Source organism: Mus caroli, chromosome 10 (assembly GCF_900094665.2).
Source record: "Mus caroli chromosome 10, CAROLI_EIJ_v1.1, whole genome shotgun sequence".
NCBI lineage: Eukaryota > Metazoa > Chordata > Mammalia > Rodentia > Muridae > Mus > Mus caroli.
Window position 1 is genome coordinate 64331878 of NC_034579.1, and position 21915 is coordinate 64353792.

Genomic DNA, 21915 nt, shown 5'->3' on the forward strand with positions numbered 1-21915 from the left:
TGGTGGTGGTGGTGGTGGTGGCGATGATAGTGGTAATGGTGGTGATGATAGTGGTAATGGTGGTGGTGGTGATGATAGTGGTGGTGGTGGTGGTGGTGGTGATAATGGTGGTGGTGGTGGTGGTGGTGGCTCTCTCTTGGATGGTATATCTCAATCCTGGAGGCCTTCAAAAGTATGGTGTGTCCTTATTTTTACTGTAATAAGCATAGGCCCAGTTGTGCAAATGGACCCAGGTCAGAGCATCTTGTGTGCAGCATTGGGCTCCATCTGTGCCTCTGCTGTGGCTCTCCCATGTCCTCTCTGCTCTACTCTCCTCTCCCTCGCACTCTGACTCACCCTTGTGTCTTATACACACCCTGATAATCCAGGATTATCTTGCCACACCTGGATCCCTGGCATAATCACACCTGCAAAAGCCCTTTTGTCTTTGTTGGGTTGGGTCGGCAGGTACCCTGTAGCTGCGGCACTGGGTGGTTCTCTCAGGCCTTTGAGGACTACACTGTAGTCCTCTGAAATGTTCTTTTTTTATTTTTAATCCAAGTAATCTGGAGGTATGTCTCAGATGACCGCCTCTAGATGCTCCACGAAACCAGATGAGCTAGCTCAGAATGTTCTGGAGGGCCAGTTCGTTTTGGGCTGGGTAGGCAGCTTGGTTTGCACCTCTTCCCAGGCCAGCCAGCTCCCCTTTCTCCTTCCTCATTTGTGCTTGGCTGGGAGGCGCTGAGGGAAGGGAAGGGCGCTTTATCCCTATCCCTTGGCACTCAGTGCATGGTCTTTGAAAGGCCTGCAGATCTCCCTGAAGACATCTGTGAATGCTAGTGTGATACCCCCACCCCCACCCCCTCAGGACAAAAAAGCCTGGTTCAAAGAAGCTGTCAGCATTGGTCAGCTGGTTTTCATAAGGCTTAAAGCAGTGATTCTCAGCCTTCCTAATGCTGTGACCCTTTAATACACTTCCTCATGCTGTTGTGACCACCCCCCCAACCAATAAATTCTTTTGGTTGCTACTTCATAACTATAATTTTACTGCTGTTAGGGATCTTCATGTAAATATCCACTTTCTGACTGTCTTCAGCGACCCTGTGATAGGGACATTCAACCCCTCAAGCGGTCTCTGGCTTAGGCTGTGTTAAGGATTCATCCCGTCTTCCCTGGCTCTCCAACTCTGTGTATCACGTGGCTTGGTCCTCCTTGGGTATAGCTGTGGCAGTTAAGCCCCTCAGCCTTCAGCCCTGACTAGAACTTCTCTAGACTTCTCAGTTTGAGTTGAGCCTTTGGCTCTGCCTTGGGGCTCAGTCCCCATGTGGTCTGTACCTGGGAAGGGGACAGGGAACAGCCTGCTTGTGAGAGCTCTGAAGCTGGTTTGGCGCCACCCTCACCTTCCATTACATTTCAGGAGGTAGCAGAATATAAGGGTGATAATCTCTGAGATCCAGAGAGCTGTGTGAGAGAAGAAGGTCACACAGTGTCCCAGCAGAGGGCGCCCAAGGGAGGCCTTGGGTCCTGACACTGTGGGTGCACTGGGCCCTGCTGGCATATCTGAGATAAATTGCTGTATTGACAGGAAGACCTACCTGGTGTGACTTTCTTATCTCAAAGCATTCTTATCTCAGCATTCCTCTGCTGAGTCCCCATATGCTAACGACTTACCCTCTCCTTGTATGGTGTGTATTTTTGTCAAGGCTGACTTCAAATTCTTAGCACCCCTACCTTAACCCACCCCCAGGTGCTGGGAATACAGACATGTATCTCATGCCCACCCCGAATGGCAGTTTCTTCTGAAAATACAATGCTTCCTCTTAAATTTCTGTTCTTGGAGCCTTGGGAATCTTCAGCTCTGGGAACTTTTGCTCTGTCTTCGCCATCTCGCTCTGAGCAGCAGTCATGATGCCCAGGGCCACCCGTTGCTCTCTGTTGAGCTCGGTTAGAAATCGTGCATACAAACATTCTTGGGGAGACTGATTTTAAGCTGTTCATTTGAAAATCAAGCTGTGTAAGTGACTCCCACCCCCAATCACTTCAAGTAAAAAGACTTTGCATGTGGATTAGGCAGTGGGAGTCTCCAGACCGCGTTCAGAACAGCTGAGAGATGTAGTGTTTAGTCTACGTAGTCGGGTTTAATAGTCTGAGCATTGTAATTTCTGAAATAGGGTTCAGGTTGAAGAGACGGTTCAGTGGTTACGACTACTGTTCAGGAGGGGGTCTTCCATTCCTAGCCGCTGTCGTCTCAGCTCGAAGGAACGGAGGTCCTCTTGCCTCCCCGGGTGTTGTACACTAGTGTCATGGTCATCAGAAGTCACTGGGCAGGCAGGATGGCTCAGTGAGTAAAGAGGCTTGCCGCTAAGCCCAAAGACCTGAGTTTGATCCCCAGACCCATATGAGTGAAGTTGTTCCCAGAGGTTGTATGCACACGCACACACACACACACACACACACACACACGAGGCTTACGTACACTCGGTGGGAAAGGGGTTTTGTTGACTGTGTAACGTTCTATTTTACAAGACTGTTACCTGTAGCTGAAGCTGGCACACGAGTGAGAGTTGCTCCACTGAGCGTGGAGGATGTGCTAATGAGGGTGGCAAGTCCCCCAACCCCCATGGTCTGTTTAGATTAGACAGGAATTAGGTCTGTTTTCTAGAGGGAAACCAGTGGGCCAATCTATCTCCCTAACTGGGTTCCCTCTCCCCGCTCCCACAGTGGAGAAGGAAGTCTGACAAGGCAGTCAATGAAACTCAACTCCAGCTATGTCATGTATGCGCCTGGAGCCCCTGTCCTGTGAACGAGAGGGAACAGGGTGGGAACACCTCTCCCAGCAGGCCCTTAGATTGTTTACTAAGTTGTAGTTAATCTAACTCGACTGTAAACCTTGAAACTTAGGCTTAATTTTAAACCCAGGTCTCCCATGGTAGGGCAAGGCCACCCCAGTGTGGGGTAATGATTGCTTGGAGCACGGTTTTAATGGCAAGCTCTGGTTTTCCAGACTCGGAGAAGATGGCCCAGTACTTGGAGGAGGAGCGGCACATGAGGGAAGAGAACCTGCGGCTACAGCGGAAGCTCCAGAGGGAGATGGAGAGGAGGGAAGCGCTGTGTCGCCAGCTCTCGGAGAGCGAGTCCAGCCTGGAGATGGATGATGAGAGGTTGGTACCCGCGCCCTGCCCCCACCCTGTCCCCGCCCCCCACAGACACCATCTCTATGACTCTAGTCCCAGGAGGTCCAGTGCCCTCTTTTTGCCTTGGGCCAGACAGCCAGCATGTTTGTGGTATACAGGCATCCTGGCAGGCAGGACAGCCACACACTTAAGTTAAAATGTATATGTTCTAGAAGGGGAAAGCTTAACTATCACTGGGACTGTGGTGAAGAACTTCAAGTTAGCGCACATGCCCACGGGAGGGTATGCGCAAGATTGAATACCCTGCTTGCACCAGAGGGGAAGAGCTGGCATTTGTTTTGCTTTTAAATTTTTAACACAGATGTTTAAAGGAATGTGAGCAGAAATACTAGAGAACTATATTTGCTGCCGCCCCTGTTTCTAGTAACGGGAGGGAATAAATAAGCTCACATACTTGGATGCACACATCACAGGCACATTTAGCAGGATTTTCCCCCAATTGCAAATATTTCAGTGATTTTTTTTGCCCCCCCCCTTTAAGGTTTTTTGTTTTGTTTTGCTTTTTAATGTTACCTCATTTTTCAATAAACTTCCCAAGCTTTGACAAATAAATTCCCTGATAATTTCAAAGGTGAATATATTGAATTTAGGTCATTTTCTTATCTATGACTCTCAACTCTCCCTCCTTCTTGCCAGCTGCACCCCCCCCATTATTTGTCTTAAACCCCACTGAGTTTACTATTTAGCTCATATGCATCGATTTTCTTTGGAAATATCTCTTCTCTTCACAATCCTGATCAGAAAGACTCCAGGCTGTAGGAATTACAGAGCAGTGGCTGGGTTTGCTGGGTGGGGGTGGGGGTGGTTGTTATTGTTTTGTTTTGTTTTTCCTGACATAGTCCTGGGTCTCATAGACCATCCCTCTGAAGTACATTGTGTGCGTCGACCGACCGTGCTCACCTGCATCCCTTCCTTTCTCCCCTTTCTTCCACCTGATCAGTCGTCTTTCCATCCCTCAGCCTCCCTTCTGATTTCATGCTGAGTGTGTGCGTGTAAATGGCTTTACATATCTGCCAAAAAAAATCTAGAATCCACAAACGTGAGAAGATGTGATATGGGTCTCTGAGTCTGGCTCCGTTTGCTCACTTCAGTTTCCAGCAAATAGCATCGTTCCTGTCTTGTTTTCAGCTGTGTAAGCTCCGTTGCACACGCACGCCACATTTCCCTCGTGGACAGACCATGCACAACCCACAGCTCAGCTGGTTAGAGTAGACCCTTAACAACATAGTTGTACAGGTGTCTGTAATTATGTGGCTTAAAGCCCTCTGGTGTCTTACAACTGAGACTTGGCATATCTGAGTCATACGACGTTTCCAGTTTTGTTTTTTTTCTAGAAACCTCCATACTGATGTCGATGGTGGCCAGGCTGATTCTCTCTCTTTCCACAGCAGCATGAGAAGGCTTCTTTTTATTCACACCCCCACCGACGTTTGCTCCCTGTGTCTTTTATAACTGCCATTCAGACCAGAGGGGGGCTCTCAGTATAGTTTTGACTGGCATTTCCCTGATACTTAAGGATGTTGAACTTTTTTTTCCCCATAAGTTTATTGATGGTTTACACTTTTAACTTTCTTTTCTTTTTTTCTATTAAGTTGTTTTAGAATAAGTGCTCACTTTGCTGCCCTGCCTGTCCTGGAACTCACAGCGATCCACCTACCTCTACATCCCAAGTGCTTGTGCCCCATATCCGTCCTGTTTGCCGTTCATCTTGTTTACTCATTTATTGATGGACTTGTTTGGTATTTTAGTACTGACTTTTTAAAAAGCCTACTACCACCTCTGTTTGGGTTCCTATGAGCTTTAAGACCCAAGGAAGGGAGCCAGGCCACACATTTCTGCTCTGACCTTCTCGGTGCTCTGGCTAAAGCTATGAGGCTACATTTATATAAGGGCTTTATATATTCTGCATCTTATTAACCACCTGTCCAGTCTGTAGCCCACAAAAAGATTCTCTGCCATTCTGTGGGCTGCCTCTTCAGCAGTGGTTCTCAACCTGTGGGTCATGACCCCCATCAGGCTCACACATCAGATCCCCTGCATATCAGATTCATAATATGGTTCACATTATGATTCATAATGGCAAAATTACAGTTATGAAAAGGCAACAAAATAACTATGGTTGGGGGGGGTCAGTACAACATGAGAAGCTGTATTTAAGGTCATCACATTAGGAAGGTTGGGAGCAACTTGTTTTCAGCATTTACTATTTCCTTTGCTTCTTCATTTCATACAGTGCCATCTGTCGGTTCTTGGTATGATTTCCCGAGCTATTAGAGTTATCTTCAGAAAGCCTTTGCCCCTAGCGGCCTCAAGCTTGCGGGCCTCACATCAGAGTCTTCAATCCCTTTTGAGATGATCTCTGTACAATTTTCCATTCTGCCTGGGGCTCAGGGCCGTTTGTCAGGGATGCCATCCATTCTCCGCATGCTTTTCTTTTTTCCAACAGTTGGGGAGCCGTATGGATTAATTCCGCATCTCCTATTTTTTGGCTGTGCCGTGCTGTTTTTATTACTGGGGCTCTGGAGTATAGCTTAAATCAGACACCGGGACGCTTTGAACCCTGTTCTTTCTGCTCAGGATTGCTTTGGCTGTCTGGAGTTATTTGTGTCTCGGTATCAATTTTAGGATTTTTTTTTTCCCTCCTATGTCTGTGAAGATTGCCCTTGGAACTGTAATGGGGACTGCCATTGTTCTTGTAATACTAGTTATCCATGCTGATGGGAGCTTTTTCCATCTCAAGGTCTTTTTCAATTTTCCCCTGCCTTGGCGTTTTTAAGTTTATCATCGTAAGGTCTCTTACTTACTAAGTTAGAATGATTTATTTCTTGCCAAGGTCAGTGTTTGGTATATAGAAAATCTGACGTTTTAGATGTTGAGTTTGCACCTTGTTACCGATCTGATTGAAGAGTCTTCGGGATCCTTTCTAATGTGTGCCATGTGTGCAAATGAGCATTGTACTGGCTATTTCTGTGTCAACTTGACACAGCTGAGTTATCACAGAGAAAGGAGCTTCAGTTGAGGAAATGCCTCCATGAGATCCCAGACATCCTGGGTAAGTGTGGAGAAGATGGGTATCGCTGTCCCATGCCAGCTGTGGGGGCCGATGCTTTGAGACTTGCCCCTTCAGTTTGCTGTACATGCCGTTTTTTATGAAGGGACTCTTCCACAGTCCCTTCAGGGCTTTTAGCATGAAAGGATGCTGGACTCCATTAAATTCCCTCTGTATCTGTGGAAATGCAGATGCAAGAGTCTGCCGATATGAATTTGTTGGCAGGAATGTCTCGAACCATCCCTGCATTCCTAAAATGAAACTGACTAGCTCAGAGCAAACGGTCTTTTTTATGTTTAGTTGATTCCAATTGCAAGTTCATTTAGTGAGGTTTCTGTATCCGTGTCTAGCTGAGAGATGGTCCTCTAATTTGCCTGTTGTTGTGGGGTCCCTATCTGGCTTGGTATCGGGAATGGTGGCTGTGTTAAATGAATGTGGCTGTTTTCTTCTTCCTATTTTTAGAGTTTGAAGAAGTTTGGTGTCACCCACCTCTCTTTGGAGGTCTGACAGAACTCAGCAGTTAGTCCCTCTGGGCCTAGACGGTGTCTGTCTGTCTCTGTCTTTGCCTCTCTCTCTGTTGTTTATAATGGACTCTCAGTTCTAAGTTGCTTCTATCTTCTCACTTTAATTTTGATGAGTCTTGTGTGTTTCAAAAGATGCATCCGTTTCTTGTAGATTGTTCCAATTTTTTAGAATGTAGGTTTTCACACTATGCCCTGATGAGCCTTTGAATTTGATTGGTCTCTGTCTCAAGGTTAGTTGGGCTAATAAGGCTATGTCAAAGTTAACTTTTCAAAGAGCCAACTTTATCGTTGCTTATTATTACTAATAATAATACTGTGGGTTATTACTATTGATGATTATTTGCATTTTATTAGAACTTTGTCCTGATCTTAATATTTCTATCTATTGATTTTTGGATTTGACATGTTTCCTTTTTTCCTCAACCCTTGGCATTTCACAGATCCCTGTTTGTTCCCTTGCTTGTTGCAGTGCATAGATCATCCTTCACCCTAGCCTCAGTGTTAGTTCGCTGCTCCTGCTCCGTGTATTCGGGGTCTTCACTGTAAGATGTTTAGGGTTCTTCTATCTTGCCTCTTCCATCCACGCGGCCATTTTCTTCCTCCGACTCTGGGAAACTTTGCGCATTGCTTTTACTAAATGGGTTTTCTGTGTCTGTAGCTTGCACTTCTGTCTCCTATGCTGGAATGAGCTTCCTGCCAGTAACTAGAGCAGCTGCTCTCTGCATGGGTACCTCTGTCAGATCCTCCCCTCTTGTGTCCTCCTCAGCACTTGGTAATGAGGAAGTCGTTAAGATAACTAACAAATCCAAATACAACAAAGAACTTTTTGAGCACCAGCTAAGGAATTAGCCTTCCTCTGACACAGACCATTTCTGACCAGGTGTGGCCATATTTCACTGAAAGGGAGTCAGAGCCTTATAAGATACCTGGATACCCACTGTGTGGGCACCCACTGTGTGGGACCTAGGGCACCAGCTGGGTGTCTTAGGGTTTTACTGCAATGAACACCACGACCAAGGCAACTCTTACATAGGACAACATTTAATTGGGGCTGGGTAACAGGTTCAGAGGTTCAGTCCGTTACCATTAAGGTAAGACCATGGCAACATCCAGGGGCTAGAGGAGCTTAAGATTTCTACCTCCTGTTCCTGAGGCATTTAGGAGAAGACTGGCTTCCAGGAAGCTGGAAGGAGGGTCTCAAAGCACACCCTCACGGTGACACACTCCCTTCAAAAAGGCCACACCTAATAGTATCTCTCCCTGGACCAAGCATATTCAATCCCCCACATGGGGTCTGTTCTGTGAGGAGTGCTGTATGTTGAGGATAAAGTGTGACTAGCCACACAGCCCTCTGCCTCTGTCCACTAAAGAAATCGATCCAGAGAAATAATAGATCCAGAGAAATAATAGATTCAGAGACGTAGATCCAGAGGACTGCAAAGCTCCCCACCACTTCTCTGGATGCTTTCAAGAAAACAGAATTTTTAAAATAATGGCAAGTTATAAACGGGACTTTAGAAGTTACAGAAGAATGACAAGTTTTCCTCTTTAAAATCTCTCTGCTCCCTCACTTAAAAAGGGTTTTTTTTTTAATTTTCCTTTTTCCTCAAAAGACTGTATTTTGAAATTGTAATCCCTGCTTCTAAGTCTGTTCTTGACAGTTACCCATTCTCAGTAAAACTGTTTGACTGAAAACGTCAGCCCAAACACAAAGCAGTTCACTAGATATTTTACTAACTACTTTAAGACTCGGGGGAGCCCCAGACTGGAGTACAGAGCACCTGGGGCTGGGCTTCAGAGAGGCCACTCTTAGAAGATATGGCTTCCAGATAGATGGGCCTCTTCCTCCAGAGCTGACGTTCACTGCACAAGTTTGCTTTATTTCTGTTGGGTTTGTGGGTTTTTTTTTCGGGGGGTGGGGGTTGTCCTATAGTCCTGAGCTAACCTTGAGTTTTGATCCTCCTGCTTCTGTCCCAGATTGCTGGGATTAGAGGTGTGTGCTACCAGAGTGCTAGAGGCACAACCCAGGGCTTCAAGCATGCTGCTGCAAAAACTCTCCCCAACTGAGCTACATCCCCAGCCTTGCTTTTACTTATTTTTGTAAATTATTCAAGGTACCATGGAGTTGCTAAGTACCTGGTTAAGTAGCACTCACCACCCCAGAATTGAGCCAATGAGATAGATCTAGGGGAAAGAAAATACCAGACACTTAAGACTGTAAGGGGTGATCTTAAACCACCTTCCTGTATGTATAATATAAGGAAAGGTCCCACCTGGTGTTCTTATGGTGGACTGTCCTAAAGAAAGGACGGAGACAGAGATAGGCGTCTAGTTGAGCTGTGTGTCATTCAAGCTTCATTAACCTGCTTGGAAGGGGCTGGGTCAGTCCTCGTGTGAATAAACACCAGGGCTAACGGTGCTCTGAGGTCCAAGTCCATGCCTGGTTAGCCTTAAGACCAGGGAGGATGGTTTGTCAGGAAGTCTGTCAAGCAGAAATCCTCCTGCATCAGCACTGTATGCTTGGTTCGCGGAGTGAAAGCCGACGGTCCCCGTAATCACACGTCAGCACCTTTGAGGCCCGATGTGAGCAAGACTCAGCACAGAGTGGCTGGGCATGACCCGCCCAGGGTGCCCAGCAGTGGTGTCTTCTGTTAAATTCTAACCTGTGAAGCAGAGCCTGCCTTGTGGAAACCTTGGCACTCGGGCATATTTGTCCTTCAATGTGTTAAGTATCAGTGAGCCTGTTGATTTTGAGTTTCAAGTAACAATTCAAATAGATATTTCTGTGTGCTTGTGAGGTCACTGGCAGGACTCCAGGACAGGTCCCTTGTGGTGTTTTATGTGTTGCGTGGCTATGACAAGTCTCTGGGGATGGTGACACTTGTGAGACCAGAGCAGTGTGACTTCGGAGTCGTCTGTACTAGAGATGTCCCCTGGGCACAGCCTTTCCAGCTCCCAGGATTTTGACTTTAGGTTGTGCCTTGAGAGCTTCACTCCTAGGGTTTCTGCGAAGGCCCACGTGAACATGGGTGTTTGAACCACTTCCTCCTCTCTCCTTTCAGGTATTTTAATGAGATGTCTGCACAAGGATTGAGACCTCGCACTGTGTCCAGCCCAATCCCTTACACGCCTTCTCCCAGCTCAAGCAGACCTATATCACCCGGTGAGTGTGTCTGCGGGCTACCGTGGTGTGGCTCTTTTCCAGCTGTTTAGTGTGCGTGTGTGTGGCTGTGTATGTGTGTATGTGTGTGACTCTGGCTGTGTGTGTGTGGTTGTATATGTAGCTGTGTATATGTTGCTGTATATATGTATGGGGGGCTGTGGGGGGGGTTGCAAAGGGGCTGTGCATGTGCTTGTGGGGGGCTGTGTGTGTATGTGGTTAGGGCTGTTTGGGGGGCTGGGAGGGTTGTATGTGTGTATATGACTGAATGTGTGCCTGTGTGGCACTGGGAATTGGACCCAGGCCCTCACACAGATTTAGCTAGATGCTCCCCTGATGGTTTTTTAGCTAGCTCTTGTGGTTTCGTGATTTTTAAATCTAAGTCACCATCAGTACTGAGTATTGGTTGGAGACCTTAAACAACAAAGACCCTTGATTTATTTTCTTAATTATTTATTATTTAATGTTTTTCTTTACTTTTTAACTTTTATTTTTGAGGATTTCATATTATCTGTCTGCCCCCTCTTCCTCAGTGTTCACTGAGCCTTAGGTACAGATGGTGATGATGGTGATGGTGATGGTGGTGATGATGATGGACCTTCAGTTTGACTTCAAAACCCCTTTCTAGAAGACTGTGTGTGTAACTAGTCTCGGGATGGGCAGGGTCCCTGGGTTGATTCCAGGATGTCTTCCCGTGTGTCTTTTATGGATTCCTTCACTTCATTCCAACTGCCTTAATCTCACTTTTGCTGTCAGTAGTAATCTGGGCATCGTTTTCTTCCCTTGTGAAAATAGAAGCACAGCCAGTCACAGGTTACTAGCTCTGGGTCTTAGGGCGAAGAGGAGGCCAAGTTGAGCGTCTTTATCCAAAACCAGTGTCTCAACCCCCACATCCCCAGCACGAGCTGCCTCCTGATCCTTGCAGTGGTTTGTGAGCCAAGCCTCGCTGGCCTGGTAGATTGCTTATGCAAGCAAGACAGCTAGCGTCTTCCACTGCTGGCTTTGTTAGCTGGGGCCTTGCCTTTCCCAGCATGCTTGCCTTCATCTGACCCGAAATACTCCTGAGTGTCTCAGGCTCGGCACCAGCAGGGCTTGGGGCTCCTGTGTAGGTGGGCGGGTATGTGGTCCACCCTGAGGGGGAGGAGAAAGTAGGGAGGAGGCATGAGGCAGGAGTGGGGGGGGGGTGTGGGAGAAGGCTTATGTCTGGAGGCTTTTGTTTCTGTGCCTGTGAATAAACAAGCTGCAGATAGACTTGAGGGACAAGCGGGGTGCCAGGTTGGCAAGTGTCACTGTAGGGGTGGCCTTGCAAAGGCTTTCTTAGGACTGTGGTTCCTTTTGTCTGAGGCCATACTTAAGACAAGGATTTCCCTTAAGGTTCATGAAGGGGACATGATGTTCTAGAACCAATACAGTTAGGACAGTGTATTAGAAATGACTTGACTTTATTAGTTTGGAATCTAGCCAGCACTACCGTGACATCTATTGTTGTTGCTGTTGTTGTTGTTGCTGCTGCTGCTGTTGTGTGGATAGGTAGTTTCTTTGCATCTTCGAGCCATGTGAGTGCAGGGTTCTGGGAGGTCAGCAGGGAGCACTGGGTCCCCTAAGACAAGAGTTAAGGATGGTTGTGCCGCCATGCTTTGAGTACTGGGATTAACATCAGGTCTTCTGAGAAAAAGAGTAGCCAGTGCTCTAACCATTGGGCAATCTCTGAAGCCTGCCGCCTCCTCCGAGGAGACACTCAGAGCCAACAGTAAAGAGTCTCCCACATGGTGACAACTCATCTGTTGGAACTGTGAGCTCTCTAAGGCAAAGGAGACCAAGGACAGACCTTGGATTCCTACCCAAGCCACTGTTCCTTGCTCTTGCCAAAAGGATATTCCCAGATCTGAATTCATTTCTCTAGTCTCCAGTGGCCTTAAGTCTCATCTCAAAAACTTCTCACAGCTGCTCCTCCATGTTCCCCAAGACAGTGCTAGCGTGATAAAGGTCTCATTTTACCGTCTGACTTACTGGTGTAAGAGGAAGGCTTGAGTCAAGAGTAAGGAGGGTCCGAATGCCATCTCATGCTGGGTGGAATTTAATACCTTATGTAATCTGTTTAAAAGCAACAACATTTCTACAGGAATGTCTTTTTCAAGGGATCAGAAAAAATACTGCAGTCTGGGGTGAGGTTTCAGAATGGTAAAGATCTGACAGAGAGTCAGGAGCCTTGGTTACCAAAGCTCAGATAGTGTGACCGATAAAAGCCATCTGATTGTCTGCATTGTGATGTTTCTGTCACAGTATTGCCTAGTGGTGTTGTCCCCTAGCAGTTTGGGGACACTGTTACCTCACATTGAAATTCCTGATGGATACATTTCTGAAATAGATGTCCCTGTCTGTAAGCCGCTCTGAATGTGTACTGTATGCAGATTTCCAAGTCCAAGGAAGTTCACTCCGTGTGTGTGTGTGTGTGTGTGTGTGTGTGTGTGTGTGTGTGTATTTTCATATTCCTGGGCTAAAGGGTGAGGTGCATGGTAATTAAGATTTAAGGAAGAATAAAAATTAATAAGACCACCAAGATTATAAAATATTATAGTCAATAGGGCCTGAGGAAGAGGGTTAAGAAAAAAACACTAATAACTCATTTAGTCTTGCAGTCATCTTCCGAGGATGCTACAGCGGTTCTGTTTGCTAATGGTGGGCTCTGTAACACAGTGAGATTAAATAATTTATCCGTGGCACAGAATCTGCTCCTGTGCACCGTTCCCAGATTGATTGGCTTTAGGGTCAGGCCTGGGGTTAGAGTTAGGGTCGTAGGGTTTGATGTTCACCGTTGAGAATTGCTGGCCTAGAGCAGCAGACGTGGGGGGGTGGGGGGGGAGCAATAGTCAGTCTGAAGAGTCTTGGTAGCTTAACATGATCTAAAAAAAAAAATTTTTTTTTTTTTTAAATTAGCCTAGTTAATAGGCTGGAGTTTTTTGTTTCATGAAAGGAACTTCTTTTTTAATTATTATTATTTTATATTTTTAATGTGTGTGAATGAATACTTTGCATGTATGTATGTCTGTGTGTCACATGTATACCTGATTCGTTCAGAGGATGGAAAGAGGAGCTTGGGTCCCCTGGAACTAGACTATACACCCCTGTGTGAGCGCTGGATCTCAGCCCTACATGAGCAATGAATGCTCTGCTGAGCCTCTCTCCAGCCCCAAAAGCCATCTCTTGAACCCTCTTTAAAGCTAAGGCGTCACTTTCTTACAAATGCATCTTGGGTTTTCAGGAGTGAGATGTGTGTGTGCTTTTTCATTTTGCTTTTGCCTGGTGGTGGGGTTCAAAGCCAGACCTGGTGCAGGTCAGTAGACAACCCTTCCACCACCCCCCACCCCCAGCCTTACCCTCACTTTCCTCACAAGTAGGCAGGGACCCTGCTCCCGGACCGTTATTTAAAGACAAGCTCTCCAATCTCAGCTAATCAATAAACAGCACATTAAATGACCACCTTGGTATCAGAGACTGGTGTTTCGAAGCAGAGCCCCGCTTTATAAACTCAAGTAAAAAAAAAATCAACTGGGAATAAGAAATGTATCGCGCATAAAGCGCCACTGACGTAATCAAGTCTGGAGATAAGTCCTCGGCATTTGGTGCGAGGCCACAGGAAAGTCCTCTAAGGAGGTACTTACTCAGTATATCTGTATGGAAACGGACAGCGAAGCTTCCATATAATTCGAGGCAACAATAAATGGCCAGTACGGCTTGGCCACTCACCACCTGCAGGTCCTTAAAAGAAGATGACTCTGGTCCCTTTCCAACCAAGCCTTTTTCTATTAGTTTTCACTTCAGCCACTTTTATAGCTCTGTATTAGTTAATACTGTGACCAAACTCCTGACAGGAAGCAATCTAAGGAAAGGGCAGAGAGTGGCCTACAGCTTGTCTTGTCCGGGTGACAGGAGAGGGGAACCTAAGGCAGCTAGCTACTCACATTAAAGTGAGGCCTAACTACTTACTTCTGAGACCCACCCTACCCCTTAAGGGTTCCACAGCTTTCCCACACAGCACCATCTGCTGGAGACTTGAGATTCAAGCACCCGAACCTGTGGTCATGGAGGCGGGTGAAGCCATGGCCAGAGCCTACCTGTCCTTGCGGGTTTTCCCGTTTGATGCTAGGAGGCCAAGATGTCAGGCGCTGGGTTCATGCACTGTAAGTGTTGCCCAGACCAGTGCAGCCTTCACTTCTGAGTATTTCAAGTATGGGTCGTTGGACTCTACCCTGGGCCTGTGATGTGTCTGTGATGTGTGTGCACGACTGTGTGTGTGTAGATGTGTACATGTGTGGGTGGGTACACATGTACTTGGAAGCTAGAAGACAGCCTCAAGCATTCCTCAGGAGTGAGCCATCCAACTTGGATTTTGAAACAGTGTCTCTCATTGGCCTGCAATTTGCCAATCCAGCCAGGCTTGCTGACCAGCAAGTCCCAGGGACCGTTCCTGGCGCGGTCTATGGTTGATGGGATAAAGCTCACATCATCCTCATGCACGCGCAGGAAGAACTTCACTGACTGATAGGTGTTACTGCAAAGCACCATGGGAATGAGGCTGGCTTCCTATGGGAAACCCGCCAAACATGGCAGTGGGCAGAGGGTTGACTGCCCTTAACTCTTGGCTCCTTTCAGAGAACCTTGGCCTGTGTGGGGCTTTTGTATCCTATATTGAATTAGGTTGCAGAGTTTGCATGCACACATATACTTACAACATAAGATACATGCATGTGCACACATGGACACAGGTATACATACAGACACATATGCACGTACAGACACAGGTGCATACAGACATATGCATGCACGAACACACAGACACGTGTGTACACACACAGCAGTTACATCGTTTACACACTGCAGGTTTTACCCACTGTTGAACTCAAATATTCTTTTCAGCCCTATAGTCCATTTGACGCGTGTGTCTGGTGTCACATAAAAGGGTTTGGTTGGTTGGTTTTTGCGTGTGGATTTGCAGTTTTCCAGACACCATTGAGGAGAGACCATTCCTGTCTATCCTCATCTCTCGTCAGCAGTGTTAAAGGGTTTTCCGATGAAATATGACCAGGTTCACATCCTAGCTTCCTGTTTTGCTTTGCTTTTTAGCTGTCCTTGGCTCCCCCAGTGCATGATGGATATTTTTATGCCCCTTGCTACCCAGCATGCCACTGAGTGGGCCCACCCCTCTCCTCTGCTTGACTGTTTTTATTTTGGCGCACCCGAGACCCTCTGCCTTTGGGATTTCTTCCCTAGATGGCTGAAGATCTCAGACGGTCAGGCTACAAATAGTACTGAACCTTGCTGCCCTTCTGTTTCAGGTCTTTCGTACGCAAGTCACACGGTTGGCTTCACACCACCAACGTCGTTGACTCGAGCTGGAATGTCCTACTACAACTCTCCGGGCCTCCACGTGCAGCACATGGGGGCCTCCCACGGCATCACAGTAAGTGTCCTTGTCGGGAGCGGGCAGCACCTCACCTCTGACCCTGTACTAGCTGGTCTCTCGGGGGAGCTGAGGATTGCTACTGTTGCCACCTCATGTCTTGGGGTCCCCTCTCCTTCTAGCTATGGAGTGTTCCCACGCGTTTAACGTGAAGTTCTGGTGTTGAATGTCCCGGGATCTCGAGACTCGGGTTCGCTTACAGAAATTACCCACTAGGAAATGTAATTTGGAGTGGGGCGACCACCGGAGCGAGCGTGGCCAACCGGAGCAAGCAGAGGTCCTAAAAATTCAATTCCCAACAACCACATGAAGGCTCACAACCAGCTGTACAGCTACAGTGTACTCACATACATAAAATAAATAAGTCTTTAAAAAAAAAAAAAAAAGGAAATGTAATTTGAAGTCTGGATGGTGTCTTCACTGAACTGTGGCCAGCTATTTGCCATAAAGCATTACCAGGGATTTCCATAGCATCTGAAAATTGCCTTTGCAGCTCAGTTTTCCTTGGTAGACCTTCCTAAGAGTAACCTTGGCTTCTATTTCCATCCCTGATTTCCTCTCCTGAATCCAGGAGGGCCAAGGGCATCCAGCTCTCAAGGTCTCCTCAGGGAGACTGGAGAGATGGCTCAGCGATAAGAGTACTGTGTGGTCCTCTAGGAAACCCGGGCTCAGTTTCCAACACCTACATGATGGCTCATAACCGCATGTAACTCCAGTTCCAGGGCATCCAACCCATCAGGCATGCACAGGGTACATACAATTATCTGTGCCAGGCAAAATACCCATACACACAAATACATAGAAGTCCCCTCAGAAGGGTTGCCATGCACACTTGACCATGCCGTTGGCTGAGAGAACAGGAAGACGTGCAAGAGTAGAAATAAGGACGGAGAACGGTTCTCACAGAAGAGCCTTGCTCCGTGACGTTCCTTGGGGTGCCCATGTAAATCTTGAAGTTCAAAGGACCTGGTGTCAAGGTAGAAAACGTCGTATCATATTTCCTCAGAATGAAGGGCAAGCTGAATGATGGAGGAGATTGGGGACACACTGGTAGGGATAATGTGACATCACTTATCATCATCATTGGCTGTGAAGGATACATTTTCATTTTGTGTTCCGTCCTCAGAGGCTTGGGTGTGAACACAACCTCCTTTCCCCTGCTAGTTCAGAAACCACCGATGACAGAGAAGGAGCCCTGTGGCTCTCTTATCCGTGTCGGGGTGAGTTCCCCTCTCTGATTCATGCCTTGTCAGAACTGACCCAGTGTCCCTGTCTTCCCCGCAGAGGCCATCACCACGGAGAAGCAGCAGCCCTGACAAGTTTAAACGGCCTACGCCGCCTCCGTCTCCCAACACACAGAGCCCGGTCCAACCACCTCCACCGCCGCCACCACCTCCCATGCAGCCCGCGGTCCCCTCGGCAGCCCCCACACAGCCCGCCCCCACACAGCCCCAGCATCCGGTGCACCCCTCCTCCCAGCCTTAATGCATGAGCTTAGTCAGAATCTCCAGTTGGGACTCGTCTGATGGAGCCACCTTCTCAACGCCAAAGGCTTCTCCTCTCCCGGCGTACTTGGATCTGACGCGTTTGCGTTGAGGTTACCTATCTACCTTTCCCTCCTCATCGTGTCGTGAATGTTCGTCGGAAACGCAGCCGAGGTTGCGGGTCCGCAACACTAACCAGACGACTTTCTCCACCAGTGTTTTACTTGAATCTCCGTGTCTGTCATTCCCTGGCTGGAACGTTGCTGTCTGGTATCTGGTAATGAGCAGCGGTGTGCAAACCCTACCCCCCCAACCCCCCCCTCGGGGGGGCCCCAGGGCTGCTTTTTTTCTTGGCTTTTAGGTTTGTAAAATAAGAAGGGAGATCTTTTTTATAACTATTCTCTGTGGATTTGCAGGAAAATTACCGAGCTGTTTAGAAACCTTCCTTCTCCAGGTCAGTGACGTTTACCGAACATAACCAAGAATTCAGCACTACAGTTCAGACCTTTCGCAGACCTAACTCACTGTAGGATTGGAAGTTAGATGAACCAGTGCCCACAACATGTAGTCTAGAGCTTTCTACAGACACACTTTTTACAGATTGTTTTCTGATGTAAATTGACCACCATGTCCTTTGTAAAACAGCCTATAGAAACAAATCACACAGCCGTATCTCCCCACGTGCGTGGGATGGGGACTATTGCCTATTAAGATGTGATTTTTATTTTCCTTTCTCAAATGTTAATCCACCTAAGCCAGCGCCCTCTAGCGTGAGAGGAGAGACGCTTTCCCACCAAGGGTCTCGATGGCTGACTGGAATGTAGGCTTAGATCCCTGCTACCTACAGGTGGGCCGTGAGATTGTAACAGCCAACTCGGCTAAACCTGTCCATTCTTTTGTGTTGTCCCGAGACAGAGGGTCCAAACAGGTACTTTCCAGGTGCAAAATGCTGTTAGGAAATAACGTCTGAGGGGTAGGCGACAGACACCCTAGCATGATGGCTGAGGAGCGCTTGGCAGATTAAAGCGTTGCAAGCAGTGCTCTCTGGCCTTGACGGGCGCTCACTTAGCCAGGAGAGCACCAAGAAGGTTCTGAACTCAATCCGCCATTCCTTCAGCACAAATCCTTCCGTTTAGCTGGGGGTGGGGGTGGGTGGGGACACCAAGTGGCTCTTTTGTAGACCTTCGTCTCTGTCTGTCCGAGGTTACTTTGTGCTTTAGTAGTCAAGTGCCCCCCCTGCCTGTGTTTGCATATTTATATATGCCTTGGATGGAAATAACTACTAGAGAATGTATATTTTATGCTGAGAAGTGTGACTCTGTTGGCTGTAATCAGAGAACTGAAAAATTAATTTATCAGTAATTTTTAAGAGTTCATGTTTGTGACAAACCATCTCTTAACAGCAACTCCTCATGGAACACACTCCCGAGAACAAGGAACATAACCCTGGTGACATTGTAGATAATTAATATTGTACAGTCTAGAAACCGCCATTTTTTTGCCTTCGAATGCATATTTAAGAGTTAACAGAATGGAAAAGTGTTATCAGATAATAGTGTTTGACAGCGTTTTAAGAACTTGAGAGTAGGAACAACCATAGGACTTTCACTCTTCTTTCTCGTCCACCCCTAAACTGAGAATGCTGTATCTCCAGCAGCCGGGAAGAAACTGTCAGCCTATAAAAGTTTTATTTACAAAGTGTGTGTGATGTGTAGGCTGTAGTGCGGTTAGCAGACATGGGATGGAGTCTGATATCTCCTGTCAAGGCGTTAGGTTTTTCAGTGTCTGACTAAACCCCGGGCATTTTCCACCAGCTCCCCAACCCTCTTGGTACATGACCATTCCAGGGAAATTCTGAGGATAGACAGAGGAAATTCTTCCTTCACGGTACAGTCTTGATTTTTTTTTTTTCCTTTCGAGAGAAGTACGGTATGTGTTTACAAAATCTTTTCTGGGATTGTAGATTTCAGTACTGCGGGCTAGCAGCTTTATTCTCCAGCACACAGGTCCGTTCTGGAAAGTTCTTCCCTCCACTGTCTTATCAGTTGAGTTACCTCCTAGAAGCACAAGTGTAAAAGCACCGGCGAATGGCGAGCGGAGCCTTTGAGACGTAGGTTCTTGACATTGACCTATAAAGTGTACCTGGGATTCCTGTAGGCCCATCAGTTCACCTCAAACCCAGCTCTTCCCACAAGCGCTTCGCAGTCCGATTCAGTTCCCGGTCCCTGCAGGGGTTAAAAACCAAGAGAACAAACACTAGAGGATCTGAATGTAGGGTGTATTGTGTCACTTTTGAAGCACGTAGCGTTAGGTAAGAGAATCAGATGTTGAGCCCCTAGGGACAGGAGCCCCATGACTGTGGGCTGGGCGTGGCTTCTACAGGTTCAGTCAGTAGCCACCCTCAGCAGTTGAGAGCAACAGTACCTTCAGTGGCTTCATTTCCTGTCTTGTTGACAGAGACCCTCGGCTACCACTGTGCTGCTAATAGGGCCAGGGTTCTGCTCCCCGGTGACCTTGCCTTTGTACAGAACCAAGTCCACGCACCCAGCACCCCAACAGCACCTCTGGGCTCTGAACTGCTTTCTCTCATCAAGCATGCTGGCATTCGAGACAGATTTCTCGATCTTTGGCAGACACGGAAGTGTTTTAAGATTTTATTTAAATGTCTTTGTTGACCCAGAAGGACTTTTAGATTCTGAGATCCTGAGACACCCCACACACACACACCGATGACCGTGGGGTGACCGGAATGTGGCTTTGATGGCTCAGGCTGCTGTGCCTTTTATCATTGGCTTCTGATTCAAACCAGAAATAATTGATAATGTGAATTTGTGTTGATCCTTCAGTTGTAGGAAAACTGTATCCCCCATTGTTAAGTAGACATGAGCCTGTCCCCTGCTTGTAGAGATTGACCAGGAAAACGGGAGGAAGCATGGCCGTTGCGTGTTTCAGAAAGTTTATTTTTTAAGCTACAGAAGGAAGTTTTCTTTGTGACTTGATCTTCTGTCTAGTACTTGTCTAATCAGTTAACCCGTGCTGAGAGCTTGTAGCGATGCCTACCAAAGACATGCATAGTAAACCTCCTGTTTCCAAATTATTAAAGAGCCAGCCATTGATGCTGCTCCATGGTTCTTCCTGGGAGCCATTGTGAGAGACTAAAAGATGCTTAGGGGTTTTTTTTTGTTTGTTTGTTCGTTTGTTTGTTTAAGTTTTAATTTCTCTCTCTTTCTAAATTTTTTATTACAAATGTGTTAGCCTAATGTGTTGGGGAGCATTTCCCAGAATGCTCAGCAGTTGTGATTACTGGTCACACCAGGTCACCTCTTCTGGAGTGATCAACGGGATCCTCTGTGCGTGCTAGCATGGGTGCTGTGTGTGTGCACGTGTGCGTGTGTGCATTCATGCCTTAACTTGGGTTACTGCTCAGCTTTGCCGTCTGACTTGGTCCTCACCAGCATCAGATTGTATTGTGCATCCTGATCTGAACTTCATTCTGGTAAAAAACAAAAAAAAAAACAAAAAAACAACAAAAAAACCACAAGGTTGCAGGCAGCACAGGCTGGAACGCATTCCTTTGGAAGAACGTCTGCTCAGATGGACCCTGAGATGTCTCCACGGACTTTATTTGGGACTCTGTTTGGAAAGAAAGCCGACTGTCACTTGGGCAGATGTCGACAAGGAAGAGGGGAGAGCCAGATGCCACCATGCCCTCTGCCTCTGCATATCCGTGTGCTCTGTGTGGTGTGTAGGCTCATCTACAGCTTACCTAGCTTGGAGTTCAGGTAACGGTGGCCATCCTGACATTCTCTGTTGGAGTTTAGAGAGATGTAAGACGTCCAGTTAATGTCTTATTTACTTTATGTTGATCAGTCTTTAATACATGTGCTGAATCAGAAAAACCTAAATAAAGATAATTTTTTAAAACGTACTCCTGGAACTGTCAAATTTGTTTCGTTTTTTCTGTTCTTTGAGTTGGGGATGATGGTTGGTTAGTGTTGGCACCAACAGACAAAACCAGATTCCATTACAAACTCTTAACGGCATCCGGGGGAAGTACTTGTAGGTAGCATCAATAGGGCCAGTGTGGGTTTCTATTTTTCCTTTTTCTTTTTTCTATTTTTTTTTTTTAAATATACTTAGGAGAAAAAAAGCTACATGTATGGATGTTTTTGCCTGCATGTCTGTCTATGCAGCACACGTGCCTGCGGTAGCCAGAAGAGGGCATTGGGTCTCTCACACCTGCAATTACACGTGGTTGTGAGTTATCATGTGGATGCTGGGAATTGAACCCTGGTCCCCTGGCTGCCCACCCTGATGCTGAACTTGTAATTGAACTGTGTTTTTAGATTCAAACGGTTAAACCCAAGGGGTTATAAAATGGAAGCTACACTCCCAAAATGTCTCACGTGGACCAATATGCACTGGCATGTGCCATAGGACATTTCAGGGATGACGATGAGTCCCGGAGGATTACAGTGACCTTGGCAGCAAGGCTGTCATGAAATGCTGTAGTTGGTCATGTACGTAGCCTGGTATGGATCAGCCTTTGACATCAACCTTGTGTAAACATCATCATTCATACGTAGTAATTGGTAAATTTTAAAATGTATTCCTACTTATTGAAAAGTTTACTCTTGGGCTACTAAAATTTCCCAGAGAGTAAATGTGTCTGTTGCAGGCCTGACAACCTGAGTTTGAAGCCTTGGACTTGTGATAGGAGAGAGCCAACTCCTGCAGGTGGCCTGACCTCCACAGCCCTTCTGTACATACATACACAAAATCAGTAAAACGTAATGCAATTATTCTTAAGACAGCTTGCATGGCAGCAGCGGCTACCTTGATACAACTCACGTCTGCATTGCTTCAGTAGGTCAGGAAAATAATATCTGGAATGATCTGTGTAGGGATATTTGGGGTCAGTGTCCATGTGTTGGGTGTGTGGCTTGTCCTCTGCGTTTTGGTAAGGCTGCGGTTGGCAGGACACAGGAGTGGAATCCTTTAAGGAATATGGCCTTCAGGAATTCCTGATAACCATTTCAGTGAGTCAAGTCGTTTAAATCCACC

General features: G+C 46.9%; 1 protein-coding gene across 3 annotated transcripts in view; it reads left to right on the top strand.

Annotated features, from left to right (window-relative positions):
• The window catches only part of Ccdc6 (coiled-coil domain containing 6), a 95362-nt gene extending 74583 nt beyond the window's left edge, over positions 1-20779 (top strand). For 2 of the 3 annotated variants that reach the window (XM_021174832.2, XM_021174833.2), the window contains exons 6-9: positions 2984-3140; positions 9809-9909; positions 15243-15367; positions 16652-20779. In XM_021174832.2, coding sequence (XP_021030491.1) covers positions 2984-3140; positions 9809-9909; positions 15243-15367; positions 16652-16852 — 584 coding nt within the window. In that variant the 3' untranslated portion in view covers positions 16853-20779. Of the gene's footprint in view, positions 1-2983; positions 3141-9808; positions 9910-15242; positions 15368-15489; positions 15683-16651 lie in introns of those variants that run through there. The other variant, XM_029482560.1, reaches the window with a different exon arrangement.
• The last annotated feature ends 1136 nt before the right edge of the window (positions 20780-21915 follow it).